This window comes from Diadema antillarum, unplaced genomic scaffold (genome assembly GCF_040938485.1).
Source record: "Diadema antillarum isolate AM-2024a unplaced genomic scaffold, OU_Dant_1.0 seq00002299_RagTag, whole genome shotgun sequence".
Classification (NCBI taxonomy): Eukaryota; Metazoa; Echinodermata; class Echinoidea; order Diadematoida; family Diadematidae; genus Diadema; species Diadema antillarum.
The window spans coordinates 241,973-257,599 of record NW_027272921.1 but is presented as its reverse complement, the minus strand read 5'-3'; the positions used below and the strand labels follow the sequence as shown (position 1 = coordinate 257,599).

Here is a 15,627-nt window from a genome sequence, read left to right as displayed (position 1 = left end):
TGTGTGGAGCAGTCGCGCACAGATCAAACGTTACGATAAACCAAATTTCAGACAGCTTTTTTTACATTCAAACAAGTATGACATGACATGACACATTATGCAGCAATATTTGGGATAAATTTCTCACATTGTGCAATCGAAATACTCACATAACCTCGGTTATAATGCAGAAATTTTATCGATATCGCAACATCGCCGTTCGCGAGCAGTAAGTCGCCATTTTGAATCTGTAACAATTGCTAAGCCAATCACATGCGAGGTACGTGTTTTAGTAAAACAAACACGTAGAAACTACCTCGCATGTGATTGGCTAATAGATTCATAGTGTATGTTTCTGCAGTTTGAATGTGACGACGCGACAGGCTGTGTTTTACGTTGAAAATTCTCATAAAATGTTGGATTATTCATTAATCTGGTGAGTGTAACGTATTCTTAAAAAAATTAATTCACCATACAAGCTTAAATTTGCCGACCTAGGGCCGTGAATTAGACGCAATCGAGAAGGGTGAGGTACCTCACCCAATTTTCCATAGAGACAGTGGTTAAGAACATCCACACAGCAATGGGTACTGCAACCTTCCGTCTGTCTACGGAGGACAGCGTTAATGGCAAAATATAAAAGAGTCCTCCGGACAGACGGATCTTTCTGTCTAGTTGATGGGTTGCACTGGTTGCACATGGGTGCGGTGTGTGCACGATCATGGTACGATAGGTGCCGGTGGGGGAAGCGAAGCGAAGAAGAGCCAGGTGCTGTCGCATGTGTTTTAATAGTGCGTGAGCTAGCTACCGTTCACCAGTCCAGGCCACATTATACAGTCAACCCAAGTTGTGATAAAAACCCAAGGGAGAAATGACGAGACAGTGGGTATACAGCGTTCTTCTATTACTAACACTTGGCGAATTGTCTTCCCAAGAAGAGACAGGACAAGAAGACATTAATATCAATGTCCTTTACAAGCCAGAAATGTGTTCGCGACAGGCCAATGCCGGCGACTATGTCACCGTCACCTACACGGGTTTCTTGCCCGACGCAGCGGGCGCCGAGGAGTTCGACAGCACGTACGTATCCGCCAAATCTTTTCACATGTCATCATGACCATGCTAAATTATTATGCTTCGGTATGACCATACTTCGAAACAGTTTTCTAGATAGTTTTTCAGAAACACCCATGATATGATGTGGCACGTTAAATTGATCTCAGCCAATGGCACAATTTACTGCGTGGGTTAAGACGACCAGTTTTAAAATGACATAAAATTTAACTTTTATTAAATAAATTTGACAGCGTATCGACCATGTCGACTGCCAGGCATTGCATTGCAGGGCATTCCGGACTTTTAACAGTGGGTCGCCAGCCGCGATATGCTAGGCGTACAATGTACGTTTAATATACGGGGCCGAGTTATCGGTCAAGAAATAAACTTTACCGATGTTTCTGTGGCCCAGTTGCTATTCCCCTTTGAGATTTTAACCCTAATGAAATTTGAAAAATTGAATGTTTTGTGAAATAAATTGAAATTAAATTGAATAGTGTTCAATGATAATTTTGAAGATAATCTGTAGCTTTTTTTGAGGTTAAATGTTGTAAAAATTACATTTCCAGGGCTGCCAACCTTGAGTGAGAGTTCGGAGTGAGACATTGCGAGGGAGCGAAGCGACCGAGGGGGGGAGGGGGGTGGTGGTGTGGAAGGGGTGTGTCCCCCTTCCACGGTAGGGAGCTTTGACAATTTTACATTTTACATGGTGCAATCTGATGCATACTTTAGTCATGATTTGAACGTATACATACATACGTACATACATACATACATACATACATACATGCAAGCAGCACGATGAAGGAATGAAAGTCTCACTCTCATCTAAATGTGATGAAAGAAAGATCCTCTGGGCCGGGGCTGCTATACTTTGAGCGCCTGGTACGTGTGTGCGGCGGCCTGCTGTGCGGCCGTACGTACTTACAGTTACAGCTGTACGAACGTATTCTCTCATAGTCTGTGTACATTGTATGTAAAGCAATGTAAAGCACGCGTCATAGCCATACATGTACTACATTGTAGTACTGTAATTTGCCAAAAGTACAAGCTACGTTCACGTAACTATAGGTAGAAACCAATCGTAATCGAATAGCTCGTCTTTGCGCGCGAACCGAAAACGATTGGTTAAGCTTTACACCCGCGCAGGAAAATCTCGAAACTTTTGGGCTTGCATGGGCATATTGATATTCGGAATATCAGAGAATTTAGAGATATGTTTATTTTTTACATTCCATTTTGGGGGTTTAGCGTGAGATTTCGTTTATCAGAGTGAGACAGTCAAAATTGGTTGAATTGCGTGAGTCTCACGCTGATTGCGTGAGAGTTGGCAGCCCTGCATTTCAGATAAACTCCCCACAGAGTTCACAATGATGCCGATCGGCATCACATGTAATGTCCATTCCCTGTGGTCAGACATGGTCAGTCATGGGTGGGATTTGTCACACTTGACTTGTCAACTGTACTGGAGGCCTGGCCTTTCAGGAGACAGAATGGGGGAGGGTGCAGCTAGAGAACTTTTCATATAAATCAGTAGATCTAACTGTTCTGCAGAATGATGCTGCAGTATACTCTTGTAAACTTTAGTATTATGGCAGTGCTGTTAGAGCTTACATGATATAAATTGGTTCAAGCCTTCATTGAAATTATGACTGTGTGTGATAACAATCTTTACTTGGAATGTTGGTTGGCTGTCTCAGATGTACATTGTACAGGTGTGTCGAATGTTTGTTGATGGTCAAACCAGCAATGATGGATAGCTGACAATGTTGAAATGATGAGACAGCAAGTAGACAAATGTTTTATAGTTCAGAATGATGGATACACATGTATTAACCTGTTGAGGACGAGTCACGAGTACTCAGGCAAGCGTCTATGGGAAATGTGTGTTGTAGCAAAATCAGTTCGTCCTCAACGAGTTAAGTACAATGTATGTCATTTCCACTTAGCAGCAAAGGTTTAATAATAATCAAAGAGCTATGAAGGCATAATTAAGTGGATGGATGAGCTGGATTTATTCATGTAACGGATTATGATCTTTTCGAAGATGGAACTATTGTATTATTGTTGATTGATTATTCAGGAATGGCTGGAAGCAGTGTAGGGGGTTAGTTGAATGTGAGTATAATCCTTTCAAAATTATCATGCCACTGTTACTTAGTGTTAAGTTTGTAACCGATGAGTTCATTCGCACAGTGGTTACACTACCTCAAAACACTTGATTATAGAACACTGTTGTCTTTCAAAACATACCAGGTGAGTTTAGTGTACAAGTAAAGTTCACATTGCATTTGCAACTTAATTGCCTATAAAAGTTGAAACTGAATCACATTATCTGATATCACATTATTCACAGAATGAACAAGGGCCCAGTCTACTTCCGGCTCCATGATGAGGCAAGCACGGCCATGAAGGGCTGGCACTTAGCAGTGGAGGGGATGTGTCTCAAGGAGAAGAGAGAGGTCCTGATACCAGCCGGCGAACTGACTGCCAACCACGCCCTTCCAAGTATGCCCCACCCTCAGTATTAATCCCTAACTCCAACATTGACATGAGCTTTGTTGATATAGATAGATCAAGTAAACACACACTAGTGGAAACTGATCAATTCATAATCTTACAGTGGTCCCCATTTAATCGGGAGGGGTCAGGAGACAACTTTTTATCCCGTCGCGGGGCTAGCACTTATAAGTGGTGGCTAGTGTAGGCCCATGCAAATCACCCAACATGAAATCCAGAATGTGGGCAAGAATGTGTGATGTACTGTTGCACAGAATTACTGCCGTAAGTACAGGTATATTTTGGCAGTCCACAATACTAGGTGGACAAAGAAATCTTGCTTTCTTTTCATAGCAAACAATAAATGAATATATCTTTAATTTGAACTGCTCAAAATTAAAGTGATTTTTATTTTCAAGGATAGATTGATTCCATGAAAATTTCAACGATTCCGTCTCCAAATGCTGTATTCGACAGAGCACAATGAGAAGTTGGCAAATGAATTCCACGTATACATTTGTTCTTGTTGCTTTACAGGTAGTTTTGGAGAAGTTTTAAAGATAATATAAAGTTTTGGTACCTCAAAAATTTCCCGAAGTTTCCTTGCCTTAGTTTGTGTTCCAGGTTAAAGTACCTTTCATATAACTAACACTGAGACTTACTCGTCCCAAAGTGCTCTCATGTCTTAGTAATCATGCAATAATGGTTTCGTACCAGAGCAGAGCGGGCTCTGAAAAATTCGAACGAGCCGTTAGTTTGACTCGACGCAGCACCGCGACAATCAATATACATGTATTGTACGAAACCATTATTGCATGATTACTAAGACATGAGAGCACTTTGGGGCAAGTAAGTCTCACAGTGTTAGTTATATGAAAGGTACTTTAACCTGAAACACAAACTAAGACAAGGAATCTCGGGGAAACTTCTGAGGTACCAAAACTTTTATCTTTAAGTTTGTGTATGATTTGTAACTTTACTCTCATAGTGTCAAATTGGTGCCTAATTTCTCCAGTGCAATCAAAATCATCTCTTTTTATAATTTGTATTTGTTTCCCTGTTTACGTAGACACCAAGGCCCCTCCCCCTGACCGTGATGTTGGCTACCGCTTTGAGCTGCACCAGCTGAATGACGAGCCACCTGTCACGAATCTCTTCAAACAAATTGATACGAATGATGACAAGGAGATTACAAAGGATGAGGTTTGTACCACTGATTCTAGACTTGGATAATCAGGCCAATACCATCCTCCTTGATATACGAGGTGCGTCAAAAAAGTTCCAGGACTGGGGTCATCAAAGATTTATTTCAAACCCAGATTTCAAAGTGAGAGGTTTCACCTTCAAAGTAATTTATCTGCAGTATGTAACTGTGATCTTAGCTCTCTGCAGCCATAGAATTTTTTTTTCACATAATTTTATATGTATACACAGCCTCTGTTTCAGGTCATTCAACAAAGAGCACAGTACAACGAACAAACTTGAAGTTTCTGGTACGGTTGGGGAAAACTCCATCAGAAGCGCTGAGATTGCAGCAGCAAGTGCAGCACATGTGTTTTTGAGTGGTCCAAGAGGCTTGAAGAAGGACGAAAGGACGTGGAAGATGACCCCAGGAGTGGAAGGCCCTCAACAACCAGGACTGAGGCAATGACCGATAATGACTCTCCCCAGCAAGTCTGGTTCATCTCATCTCCGTGCACTTGCTGCAGCAATCTCAGCACTTCTGACAAAGTTTTCCCCAGCCGTACCAGAAACTTCAAGTTTGTTCGTTGTTCTGTGCTCTTTGCTGAATGACCTGAAACAGAGGATGTGTGTATAAAATTATGCAGAAAAAAAAATCTAATGTCTGCAGAGAGCTAAGATCACAGTTACATACACCAGATAGATTACTTTGAAGGTGAAACTTCTCAGTTTGAAGTTTGGATTTGAAATAAATCGTTGATGACACCAGTCCTGGACCTTTCCTGACACACCTCGTACACATCCTTTTGTTCGGTGAAAAGTACCTGAGAAGGAGATCATGTGTATCATGTACAGTGGACTCCCATTATAACAAAGTCCTCGGGACTGGCGGTTTTCTTTCGTTATATCGAAATTTCATTATAACCGAACAAAAAAAACAAAAAAACAAAACACGGATATTGTTGCGGCCTGAATTTTTACTTCGTTGTAACCATAACTTTGTTATAATCATGTTCATTATAATGGGAGTGCACTGTATATGGCAATGAATCAATACAATGGTGTGTTTATATATTGCCTCTTGTCAAAAGAAGAAGACCACAAAAGCCCCCTTTCTCACTAACCAACTCTTCCAACATCCCCACACATTTTTCAGTAATCTGTAATTGAGCTAAATAATATGACATAACATGCACACCCAGGCACTCAGACAAACACACACACACACACACACACACATACAAGAGGACTGCATTGTACTAGAGTTGGGAGGTTTTGACCTGTAATCATTTTCTGATTTCTCGCAGTGGCAACCTCTTTTTTTTCCGGAAAGGAACCAATCAATTACAGACTATTATTAGAGATCAGAGTGCAGAGCATTATTATGTAGCCTTTTTACAAGGCTCTGTGACATCTGTTTGGAACACAAGCCCACTAGATTGAACAGAATATATGTGACCCGCTATCACAAAAGGATCTGAGAGTCGGGGGAGGACAATTTTCTGAAAATGGCATGACATTATTCCCTTACTCTTCTACTTTAATTTCATATACAGCCTTACTCATAAAAGCACTCGGTTGCGGAGATATCGATGATTTTATTAGTGCATGTCAAGTGGTTGAGGAAATTAGAGTTTCAAGAAAAACGCCTTCAAAATTTTCCTTCTGACGCTATCATGATCAAGGGAAAGCGAGTCAGTTTTCACTGCTTGACAATAGAAGGCATGCTCCTAGCGACCTCCGTGATGTTCATTCAAGCTTAGCGCCAGCGGTCTACGCATGACCAATCAGTAATCAGGATGCCACGCACTGACCAATAAGATCATTCCCTCGTTGCTAGGGGAGGAGTCTAGCTGCGGCGCTAAATCCATATCTTCGGACACGTTTCTGTTACTTTGAAAGTCAGAAAATCATGACCCAGAAAAATGCTGATTTCTTGCCTTTCCTTTGATGATTTAGCTTCGAAATTTTGCCAGATGATAGACAAAACATTAGACTACAAAATTATGCCAAAAACAAAAATCCGGTTGTTTTGACCAATTTTGATGATGTGACTTCAAACCCGATTTTCTCGGCTCAGCCATCAGCGACTTTAGGACCCTTTTGTTGTAGCGGGTCACATATTTTATTGAAAAGAGTCGAAACAAACAAAGCTCCTACAGATATCTTGCAAACGAAGAGAGACAAGATTTACTCGGTAGTTGCAGAATGTAATGCAGGAATGCTCCATGATCCAAACCAATGCCATAGGGCCTTGTGGAAAGACTAGCTAGCCAATACAGTGATGATAAGAACCAGGCAAAATGCAGCCAGCGGCTCAGTGAGTTTTTAACTCGTTGAGGATGAGTCCCAAGAATACTGGGGCAAGTGTCTATGGGAAATGCGTGTTGTATCAAAATCAGCCTGTCCTCAACAGGTTAAAGGGGCATCTTAAGGCTTCGCCAAATGCTACTGGGATTCAGGCCAAATAACTTTTCTGAAATAAGATTGCTTTTAGGAAAATGGTGTAGTATTTATAAGAGTTGATTATCATTGGTGAAAAGGCTCCCCATTTCCTACTTTTGTATCAGTCTTTGCCTATACTTTTGTATCTTGTCAATAACCATACCTTCTTTCTCACAAAATTAGTCATAAGTTTCTTAAACCTCTGAATCAAAACAATTTTGATGAATGTGCTATAATGATAATGCTAGTGCCTATTGCAACTGATTGACAAATTGCCCTACCTACAGACTGTACATGCTAGTGTCTATTTGGTAATTGCAGTTAATTTTGACAGGAATTTAACTGGTCACTTTCCAAGATCTATTTGCAGTGCTTTTCAAAAGCTTTACCTTGCTTGTATCATACTATTCATCTTGCTCACATCACAAAGTGCAACTTTTGGAACATGCACCTGCTTGCCTAGTGCAACTGTTGGCACAAATACCAGTGCAGCTTGCACAGTGTTCTTTCTTCTGCTTTGTTGTGCACATGCATCGCAACACATAATCAGCTGTCAGTACAATTTTGTATATAGTGCAAGAGGTTTAGGCAGATGTGCTTGACCTGGCTGTGACTAAACTTGGAATTTTCTCATGTGGATGATATTTATGCTTTTACATAATTTTGTCTTGCCTAAATTTGTTTATTCTAGGTTTTCTGCATGAATCTATAAATGTGACCAACAAAAATGTGTTATCCCTAATCCGCTTCATAGAAAAGACTGAAAATATGTACAGTTATACCCATGAATCAGAAATCCAGTATTGTAACTTCAGGTGTGATGGCTCAACAGTGAATAAAACAAAATTATAGCACTTTAAAATGTTGGTTAAATATAATTACATGTGAGCAGAGGCTATGGACTGCCTGTCTGTAGAACTCTTTTACCATTGGAATGATGACCCCCCCCCCCCCCCCCCAAAAAAAAAAAATAAAAAAACCAACAACAACAACAATGCATAGAAAATTCACATGCACACTGCACACTGCACACCAAACTGTGTTACTGCAAACCACTCATATTTGGCATCTTCTCTGGTTGGTGGTTTTAGATGAGGGTCTTCCTCTCTGGGCAGGGGATGGGCGATGCCCTCGGGCAGGAGGACGCCCTCAACCAGGCTGTCCAAAACATTTTTGCCAGCAAAGACTTTGACAGGAGCAATACGATCTCGACGCGCGAATTTTTCGGCCACGCCAGACACGAAGAGTTATAGGGGTACGTAAAGTTTTGATGCGTGCCGTGAAATCATTAATTTGTAGGACATAAATAATATGCACACTGTGTGATTTTGAATCTTTTTAGAAACATGGTCCAAAAGTGTAGTGGAGTGTCTTCAAGTTTTTCGGAAGTGCTGACAAGTTTTATGGCTCTTCAAGCAATTGCCATTAAATAATCCTCCCATGGTCATGGTGGCTTTGGTCATGTGATCATTGTGCCATTAGACTTTTTTAACTGAATTTTTCATATTTTTTGTTTTCTTTGTTTCATTACTGTTCTTTGTGAATAAATAGAATAAATGCAATGATATCACATGATCTAATCATTTTGGATTGTGCGTGCACATGATTTTTCCCCCTTGTTGGAGTGGTTTCAAGGTTCATCTAAGTCCCTTAGAACTTTATCTCAACAGGCAGATCCAGAAATGAATTCAATGTTTTCACAACTCAAAGCCTCAAAGGTTGTCACTTTGAGGAGATACTATTGCTCAGTGAATAGAACCGTGGACTATCAATTGTGACGTATTGTCATATGGTAAATTGTGAATTGACTAGCAATTGAAAATGTTGGGGGGGGGGGGCTGGGGCAAACATATAAATAATAATTTGTCTGCAGCTCCTTCCCAAGAATTCTGATGATCTATGTGAAAAAAAGACCAAAAAAAATCATTTGTCATGTGGTCACTGGCTAACAAGCATTCACTCCTTCTTTGCTAACCTTGACAAATTAATCTTACATTTTAAAGCAGATTGATTGGAAGCTGCATTAATTTGTAATTACCGAAAATCCTTCCATCATTAGGGGAGGAAGATACAGTCGCAGGCTGCTGCCAGCATATAACTTTTTTTTTCTTTTCTTTCTTTTATAATAGAAAATTCCCATTTATAAACACAATACTGGTACTTTGTAGTTTTTAATAGTGCCCTTTCTTCAGCCAGTTTGAATGAGGAAGCAATTTCAACGAGTTTTGATGCTGTCTCACAGGAAAGTGTGAGGGACCTCTTCCACTTTTCATTCCAAATACATTTATTGAGGAGTGTTAGGTTAACACTCATATCATAAGACAGTGATTTCATTCTTGCAGTGGAAATCAAGGAAGACATTCATACTGAAGTTGCCTCTATGTACCAGGGTGTAACTATTGTTGTCCAATGAAAAATATGCCCATTTACGATATACCACTATAACTGAAAAGTCAACTCTGCGCCAGATTAATAAACATATTTATCATGCTGTTTTTCCTTGAATTTTTGCCCATATTTTTGCTGTGTGTTTGTATTGATTTTATTTTTTTTTTCGTGAACATGACTTTATGGGCAAAGCTCCCATACACCAACTTGTAGTAGAAGAAGAAGAAGAAAGGTGACTTGACTTATAAATCCAGTGAACAGTAGATAATTAGACCTTTTTTTTACTGAATTCTGGGGCAAATTTTGTGTTGTATAGGGCCCCAATTTTTCTTTCTCTCTTCTTTCTTTAAAACACAACAGCAGTAGATAATAGATTTGAGTCGCCCCCAACTATCTCTGCGCTCATGAAATCTATTTGATTTAGCCAATTTTTGTGTGATTATGAATATGAAATCCAAATAAATTGTGTGTATGTATTTTAATATATATATATATAATGAGAGTAATGAAGAGGCGGTAGACATAGCTTTTAATCCTCACAATTAATTTTACTTCAAGCTTTCGGGCTCTGCCCTTTATCAAGACTGAGGACAAATCGGACAAAATGCAAAACATGGATATCATATACAAAAAATAATGATGATCAAGACAATAGTGAAAATAAAAACGGCAATGATAGAGGCAGAGACGGCAGAAAATCAATGGGAGTGTTTATATATATATATATGAGTAATTCCATGAAGTTGGGGCAGTGTCCATGTAGCATTGTGATATTTGAAAAATACATTTCAGCATAACTCAATATTAATGATGCTATACATTTATTGTTTGTAGGCTTTACATTTGCATTGAGGCCACACATTTTCCTGGAAATTTTGTGCCATTCAGACTCAATTTTGATGAAGTTATTAAACAATATGTACAATTTGTAACGGTGTCCTGTAGCATCGGGACGTGTCCATGTAGCATCGTGATATTTTAAAATTTGGTCCTAAGAGACAAATTATGGCAATTAGCTTGACCAAAATTTGATGCAATATGCATATTTACTAGATTAGTCAGATAGCTAAATATTTCAAATTTCCTGTACACAGTTTTAATTTTAAAAGAAAATTACAAAATGTATCACGATGCTACGTGGTGTCCTTTTTTGTTACATTTGGTGGACACCGCGTAGCATAGTGACACATTGTGTAATTTTCTTGTAAAAGTAAAACTGTGGAAAGGAAAGTTAAGATATTTAGCTATCTAACTAATCTAGTAATTATGCATATTATATCAAATTCTGGTCAAGCTAATTGCATTAATTTGTCTTTTAGGACCTGATTTTAACTATCACGATGCTACATGGACACGTCACGATGCTACAGGACACCGTTACATTTTTTAAAGATAACTTCATCAAAATTGAGTCTGAATGGCACAAAATTTCCAGGAAAATGTATGGTCTCAATACAAATGTAAAGCCTATAAACAATATATGTATAGCATAATTAGTATTGAGTTATGCTAAAATGTAACACTTTGTGCCCCAACTTCACGGAATTACCCATGTATATATTTGTAATTTGATGCAAAAGTGACTCTGACTACAATGCCTATTATTCCATCACCTACAGATGCTAAATTACATCCAGGATCAGGGTATGGGAGGAATCGAAGACTTTCCGGACCGTGACCAGGCCATCAAGCACATGTTCAGCTCCATGGACCAGGACAAGGATGGAACGATTAGCCACAAGGAGTTCCCCGGACCCAAGCATGACGAGTTCTAGTCTCGCTGGCAGGCTGTACTCCGAAAGATTACGTGGCTGCATCACTGTTGTCGTAAAGTTCCATTTGGAAGTTTTTTTGTTTTGTTTTGTTTGTTTATTTCGTTAGTGTTTGTTTGGGGGGAATTTGTAGTGGCATAGCCCTGAAGAAGAGAGCTGAGAGTATAGACTACCAAAGTGTGATTTCATAGCCACTTATTGTCAAGGAACCTGGATTGAAACAACCCCCACCCCCGGCTAGGATATCCTAACGCTATTGTTGCTAACCATGCTCGCTAACCATGCTTGTTCCAGCCCAAGTTATAACAGAAAACGGTGACTTCATCACTCAATTGGGGCTACACTGGGTATATTAGTGCTGATGATGATGATTGTGATAGTGATTACGATTGATAGTTATTTTGTGTTTTGCTTTCTGCAAATTCCTGGAACTGAATTCAAGTTTCTGCATGAACTCACTGCTTGCTAGTCATCTGCAGTTGAAAATGGCTGAAAAAAAATAAGGAAACAATACATTGTGGTAAAGTTGTCAATGGATATCATTTCCATTTTTCTTTTTTTTTGTGACTGATGATTGGAAGGTTGTGTTATTTTGTTGCTTGACCAAACATTGGTCATTTATCCTCGGTAACATTGATTTAATGTTGTTGGTTTTTTTTTTTTTGGTTGTTGTACTTATGTATTGCACATGCAGCCCCGAGTGTAATTTCGGTTACAAATTTCCTGTGAACTTACGCTTTGTCTCCCATTACCTAGATCATTTCCCTGTGCTCCTTTATGTTTGAAAGGACACTAACTCCTTGAGTGCCAACCAAGCAGATTCAGTAGGGAGTAATTGTGTCTTTATGCAGAATTGTTACATCTGGCTATTAAGGAAGTACTACCGTTTTGTAGTACTCTGAAAGAGAGCATGTGCACGTGTCCTAGGAAGCAGTTTTTCTCTCCTGCTTACTGTGGTATATGGGAGGTGTATGCGACCGTTTCTGTAATGTATCGAAGTTCATGGACATTTCTTTTCCTACAGCCTAATAACAAACCATTTTATCCAGTACACATTTGCTTCTTCCCATTGAATTTCTTAAGGCATGTGTTAACAGACCTTGCTTTGGCAACATTACGACGTCCAGAGAACAATTTCCTGTAAAATTCCAACAATATCAAAGGAGAGAGCAGGTACCGTTTTAACAGACACACACCAAAAAACCTAAGGGGGTGCAGGGGTGGATCCAGGAATTCTGTAAAGGGGAGGCGCCTTAGCAAAATTAAAGGGGGGGGCGCATGCACCCCCCCCCCCATTTTTCTTTTGTTTTTTTCTTTTGTTTTAACCAAAACCATTACAGAAATGGTCTGTTCCTAGGTGGCAAAGAATCTTGTGCAGGACAGTGTAGAGTATTTTTTTTTTCTTTTATCTGATGAGCATTTTCTACATTTTCTCAGATTCATAGGAGTTTGATTTAAATCAATCACAGAAATTGTCTATTCCAGGGTTGCAAAGAATTTTGTGCAGGAAAATGTAGAGTATTATTATTATTTTTTTTTAACCTGATGAGCATTTTCTACATTTTTTCAGATTCATAGAAGTTTGATACCACAGACAAATGAATTGTCATATGTGATGTTTACATTAATTTGGCTGTGTGTTCTGTGAGTGATGGTATGATAATGTATTCATAAATTGATGATTGGCCTTATCATTGTGATAGATTGTCCGTTATTGGGCTCAATGATTGTGCTCATTATTTTCATATCAAATGCTGTATGGTCAAGGAAAAAATTATAATGAAAGTAACAGACCAGTCATCAGTTTTTAACTTGCACAATGAGCAAGAGAACTCAACACTGATGTATTTTGTAACTAGTAGGTGAGACCTTATGGTGATTTTGTTAAATGTGTAGTGGACTCCTGCAAAATTATGATTTTTTAGTATTATCTGCAGAGAAGCAAGGGTAGACTTTTTGTTAAGAATAGATTTTGGATAGAACATGTTAGTAACAGAAAATAAGTTTAAGAAGAATGTTCAAGCAATGGAAAATGCTTACCCTGGTATTTCATGGTACAATGTACAATTGTATAAGGTGCTTTGTGTATAATGGTGCATACAAAAAAAAAAGATAATGATAGCAAAGAGTTTTGTCAAGGAAGAAAGATCTGTCCCAAGACAGAACTGAAAATGGAACAATTGATGAACTAGTTATGCAGCTTTTCTTTTTCTTTTCCAGTACTTTTGTAGCATACCCAAGCGTCTTTCACAATTGCATCAGTGCTTTCTGTCTTTGAAGTATTTTGTTAATCACTCTAATGCTGAAATAGTAGTTGGTATAAAAGCATGCTGTGCACAATCGTTCCAAACAAGTAATTCTTCACGTCCAGAGTCTGTAGCAGATAAGCAAGTCTGCAATACTTTTGATCAGTTGTCCCTCAGAAATACAAAGCTTGAATTACTGAGATAACAAATTTTACTTGTTACAAGTGTCCTAGCTGTATGAAAATGGTGGTCAGGCAGTGGAATAGTGCACTCAGTGGTGTGTGTACTTCCAGATGTGGACTATAACAATAATAATCCAGCCCCTTTTTCTTTAAAGGGATTGTATAGTTTTGGTTGAGACCTAACTTCGGGCTTCTAGCATTTTTTTAGTGAGATGATGAGAAACCTCTTATGAAATGTGAAAGAGGATGTAATTCCAAAAGGAATTGAAGTTTATCTGACGAAAACTGGTTTTAAATGGCCGAGATATCCAAAATAGAGCAATCCTAATAAAAGGTGGGTCACGACTGCTTTGTTTTACTTTGGGTTTTTTTTTTTTTTTGGTTTTTTTTTTTTTTTGGTTTTTTTATGTCTCGGCTATTTCAAAACCGATGGTATGCTCAGTAATATTTCATAAAGTGGTTTCTTGGTACTGTACATGTATCTCACAAAAAGTTTTAAAGACCAATCCTCATCTCCACCAATACTATACCATCCCTTTAAGAAAAGCAGGCCATGACCTTGGATGTCTCTGCTAAAGAATACTAAACCTTCACAAGGCAGTCGCCTTGATGTCGCTTCTTCTAAGCGTCTAATCCTCTGAGGCATAGATGGTTTGTCGGCAACATCTGAAACCCAGTTGGAGAAGTTCCACCAGCGTGCTATACGCTCCATCCTTTGGCGATGATGGCAGGAGGTCCACTAGAATAGAAGCCTTCATGGAAACCAAAGTCCAAGGCGTGACTTCAGTGGTCAGGCCTTGCTATCACAGCAGAGAACTTCTGCTTCTGAAAACAACCACCCTTTCGTGAACTGGGCTTGGGTTATGGGAAACAATTTTAGCCCTTGAATTCAGTTGAAAGCAAGATATTGTTCATAGGGGTGAAGGTTCAGGTGCGAGTTTCTTCAATTTATCTCCCTCTACAAATGAGATTTTGTTAAGATCTCAACTGCTGATCTGTAAATTAACAGTTATGTTGGAAAAAAGGAACCAGTGGGACTCAAACCTGGCATCTACGGCTTTCGCCCTTTTAGTTTAGCCCTTCGTCGCTACAAGGACACCATGATGGACAGCTTTTAGGGGTGCAACATATACCCTCTCCCCCTTCTCTGAATTTGTTTATACTGTACAGCATGAGGTGTGTCGGCGCACCCTCCCCAAGTAGCGATGATTCTTTGCAACTATAGGCACAGGCTGCCAAGTGACTGTTGCCAAAGAGCAGTGGTCCTTACCGCAACACTTCACAACGAAGTTCCAGCGCCCTATCTGTTCCTATCTCTGCAGATCGAGTATAAGCCTGCCGAGCCATTTCCATGTCCATGTGTAGCTGCACAGTTACTCTAAAAGTGGACACATGTATTTTCGCGCAAGTAATTTTTGCGCTCTACCAAATGCAATTAATTTTGCATGTTTTTGATTCCACATAGTCAAAATAGACAGTGTTATAATTTTGACTCCGACGAACAGAAGAATGAGTAGTTCTTTATTTTGATAAGTTGAAGTTAGAGGTAGAAAGACAGAAAAACTTACAAAGACAGCCGGAGAGATAGGATGGTATACAATTCTTTATTAATCAACCAATGTTAAAAAGGAAGAGGAAGAGGGATGGAAGAGAATGTCTTAAATATATTTTATTTATTATTTAGTTTTCTTTACCCAGGGTAGCCCCATCAGTTGTCTATACACTGGTACATTCTTGGGGCCCTGCAATAGAATAACACAAGTTATTTCAACAATTAATTCAACACACACACACACGCAGTAACAAATCAAGGACATCCCGTTATACATCGCAATATCAAAACAATATCAATGCTGTATATAAAATACAAATTAATAA

The 15,627-nt window shown here is 39.1% G+C and overlaps 1 protein-coding gene across 1 annotated transcript; it reads left to right on the top strand.

Moving 5' to 3' along the window:
• Nucleotides 1-720: 720 nt before the first annotated feature.
• Nucleotides 721-11,896, top strand: LOC139714502 (peptidyl-prolyl cis-trans isomerase FKBP14-like). The gene is made up of 4 exons (XM_071626209.1): nucleotides 721-1,059; nucleotides 3,392-3,543; nucleotides 4,604-4,737; nucleotides 11,169-11,896. Exons 1-4 carry the CDS (start codon nucleotides 851-853, stop codon nucleotides 11,322-11,324), a joined length of 651 nt encoding a protein of 216 aa, XP_071482310.1. The 5' UTR covers nucleotides 721-850; the 3' UTR covers nucleotides 11,325-11,896.
• Nucleotides 11,897-15,627: the final 3,731 nt, after the last annotated feature.

Excerpts from the sequence above, each read along its gene's own strand:
- LOC139714502 (XM_071626209.1), top strand. The coding sequence starts at position 851 with ATGACGAGACAGTGGGTATACAGCGTTCTTCTATTACTAACACTTGGC. Across the intron at positions 3,544-4,603 it reads TGCCAACCACGCCCTTCCAA|ACACCAAGGCCCCTCCCCCT; the intron begins GTATGCCCCACC and ends CTGTTTACGTAG. Across the intron at positions 4,738-11,168 it reads AGGAGATTACAAAGGATGAG|ATGCTAAATTACATCCAGGA; the intron begins GTTTGTACCACT and ends CATCACCTACAG.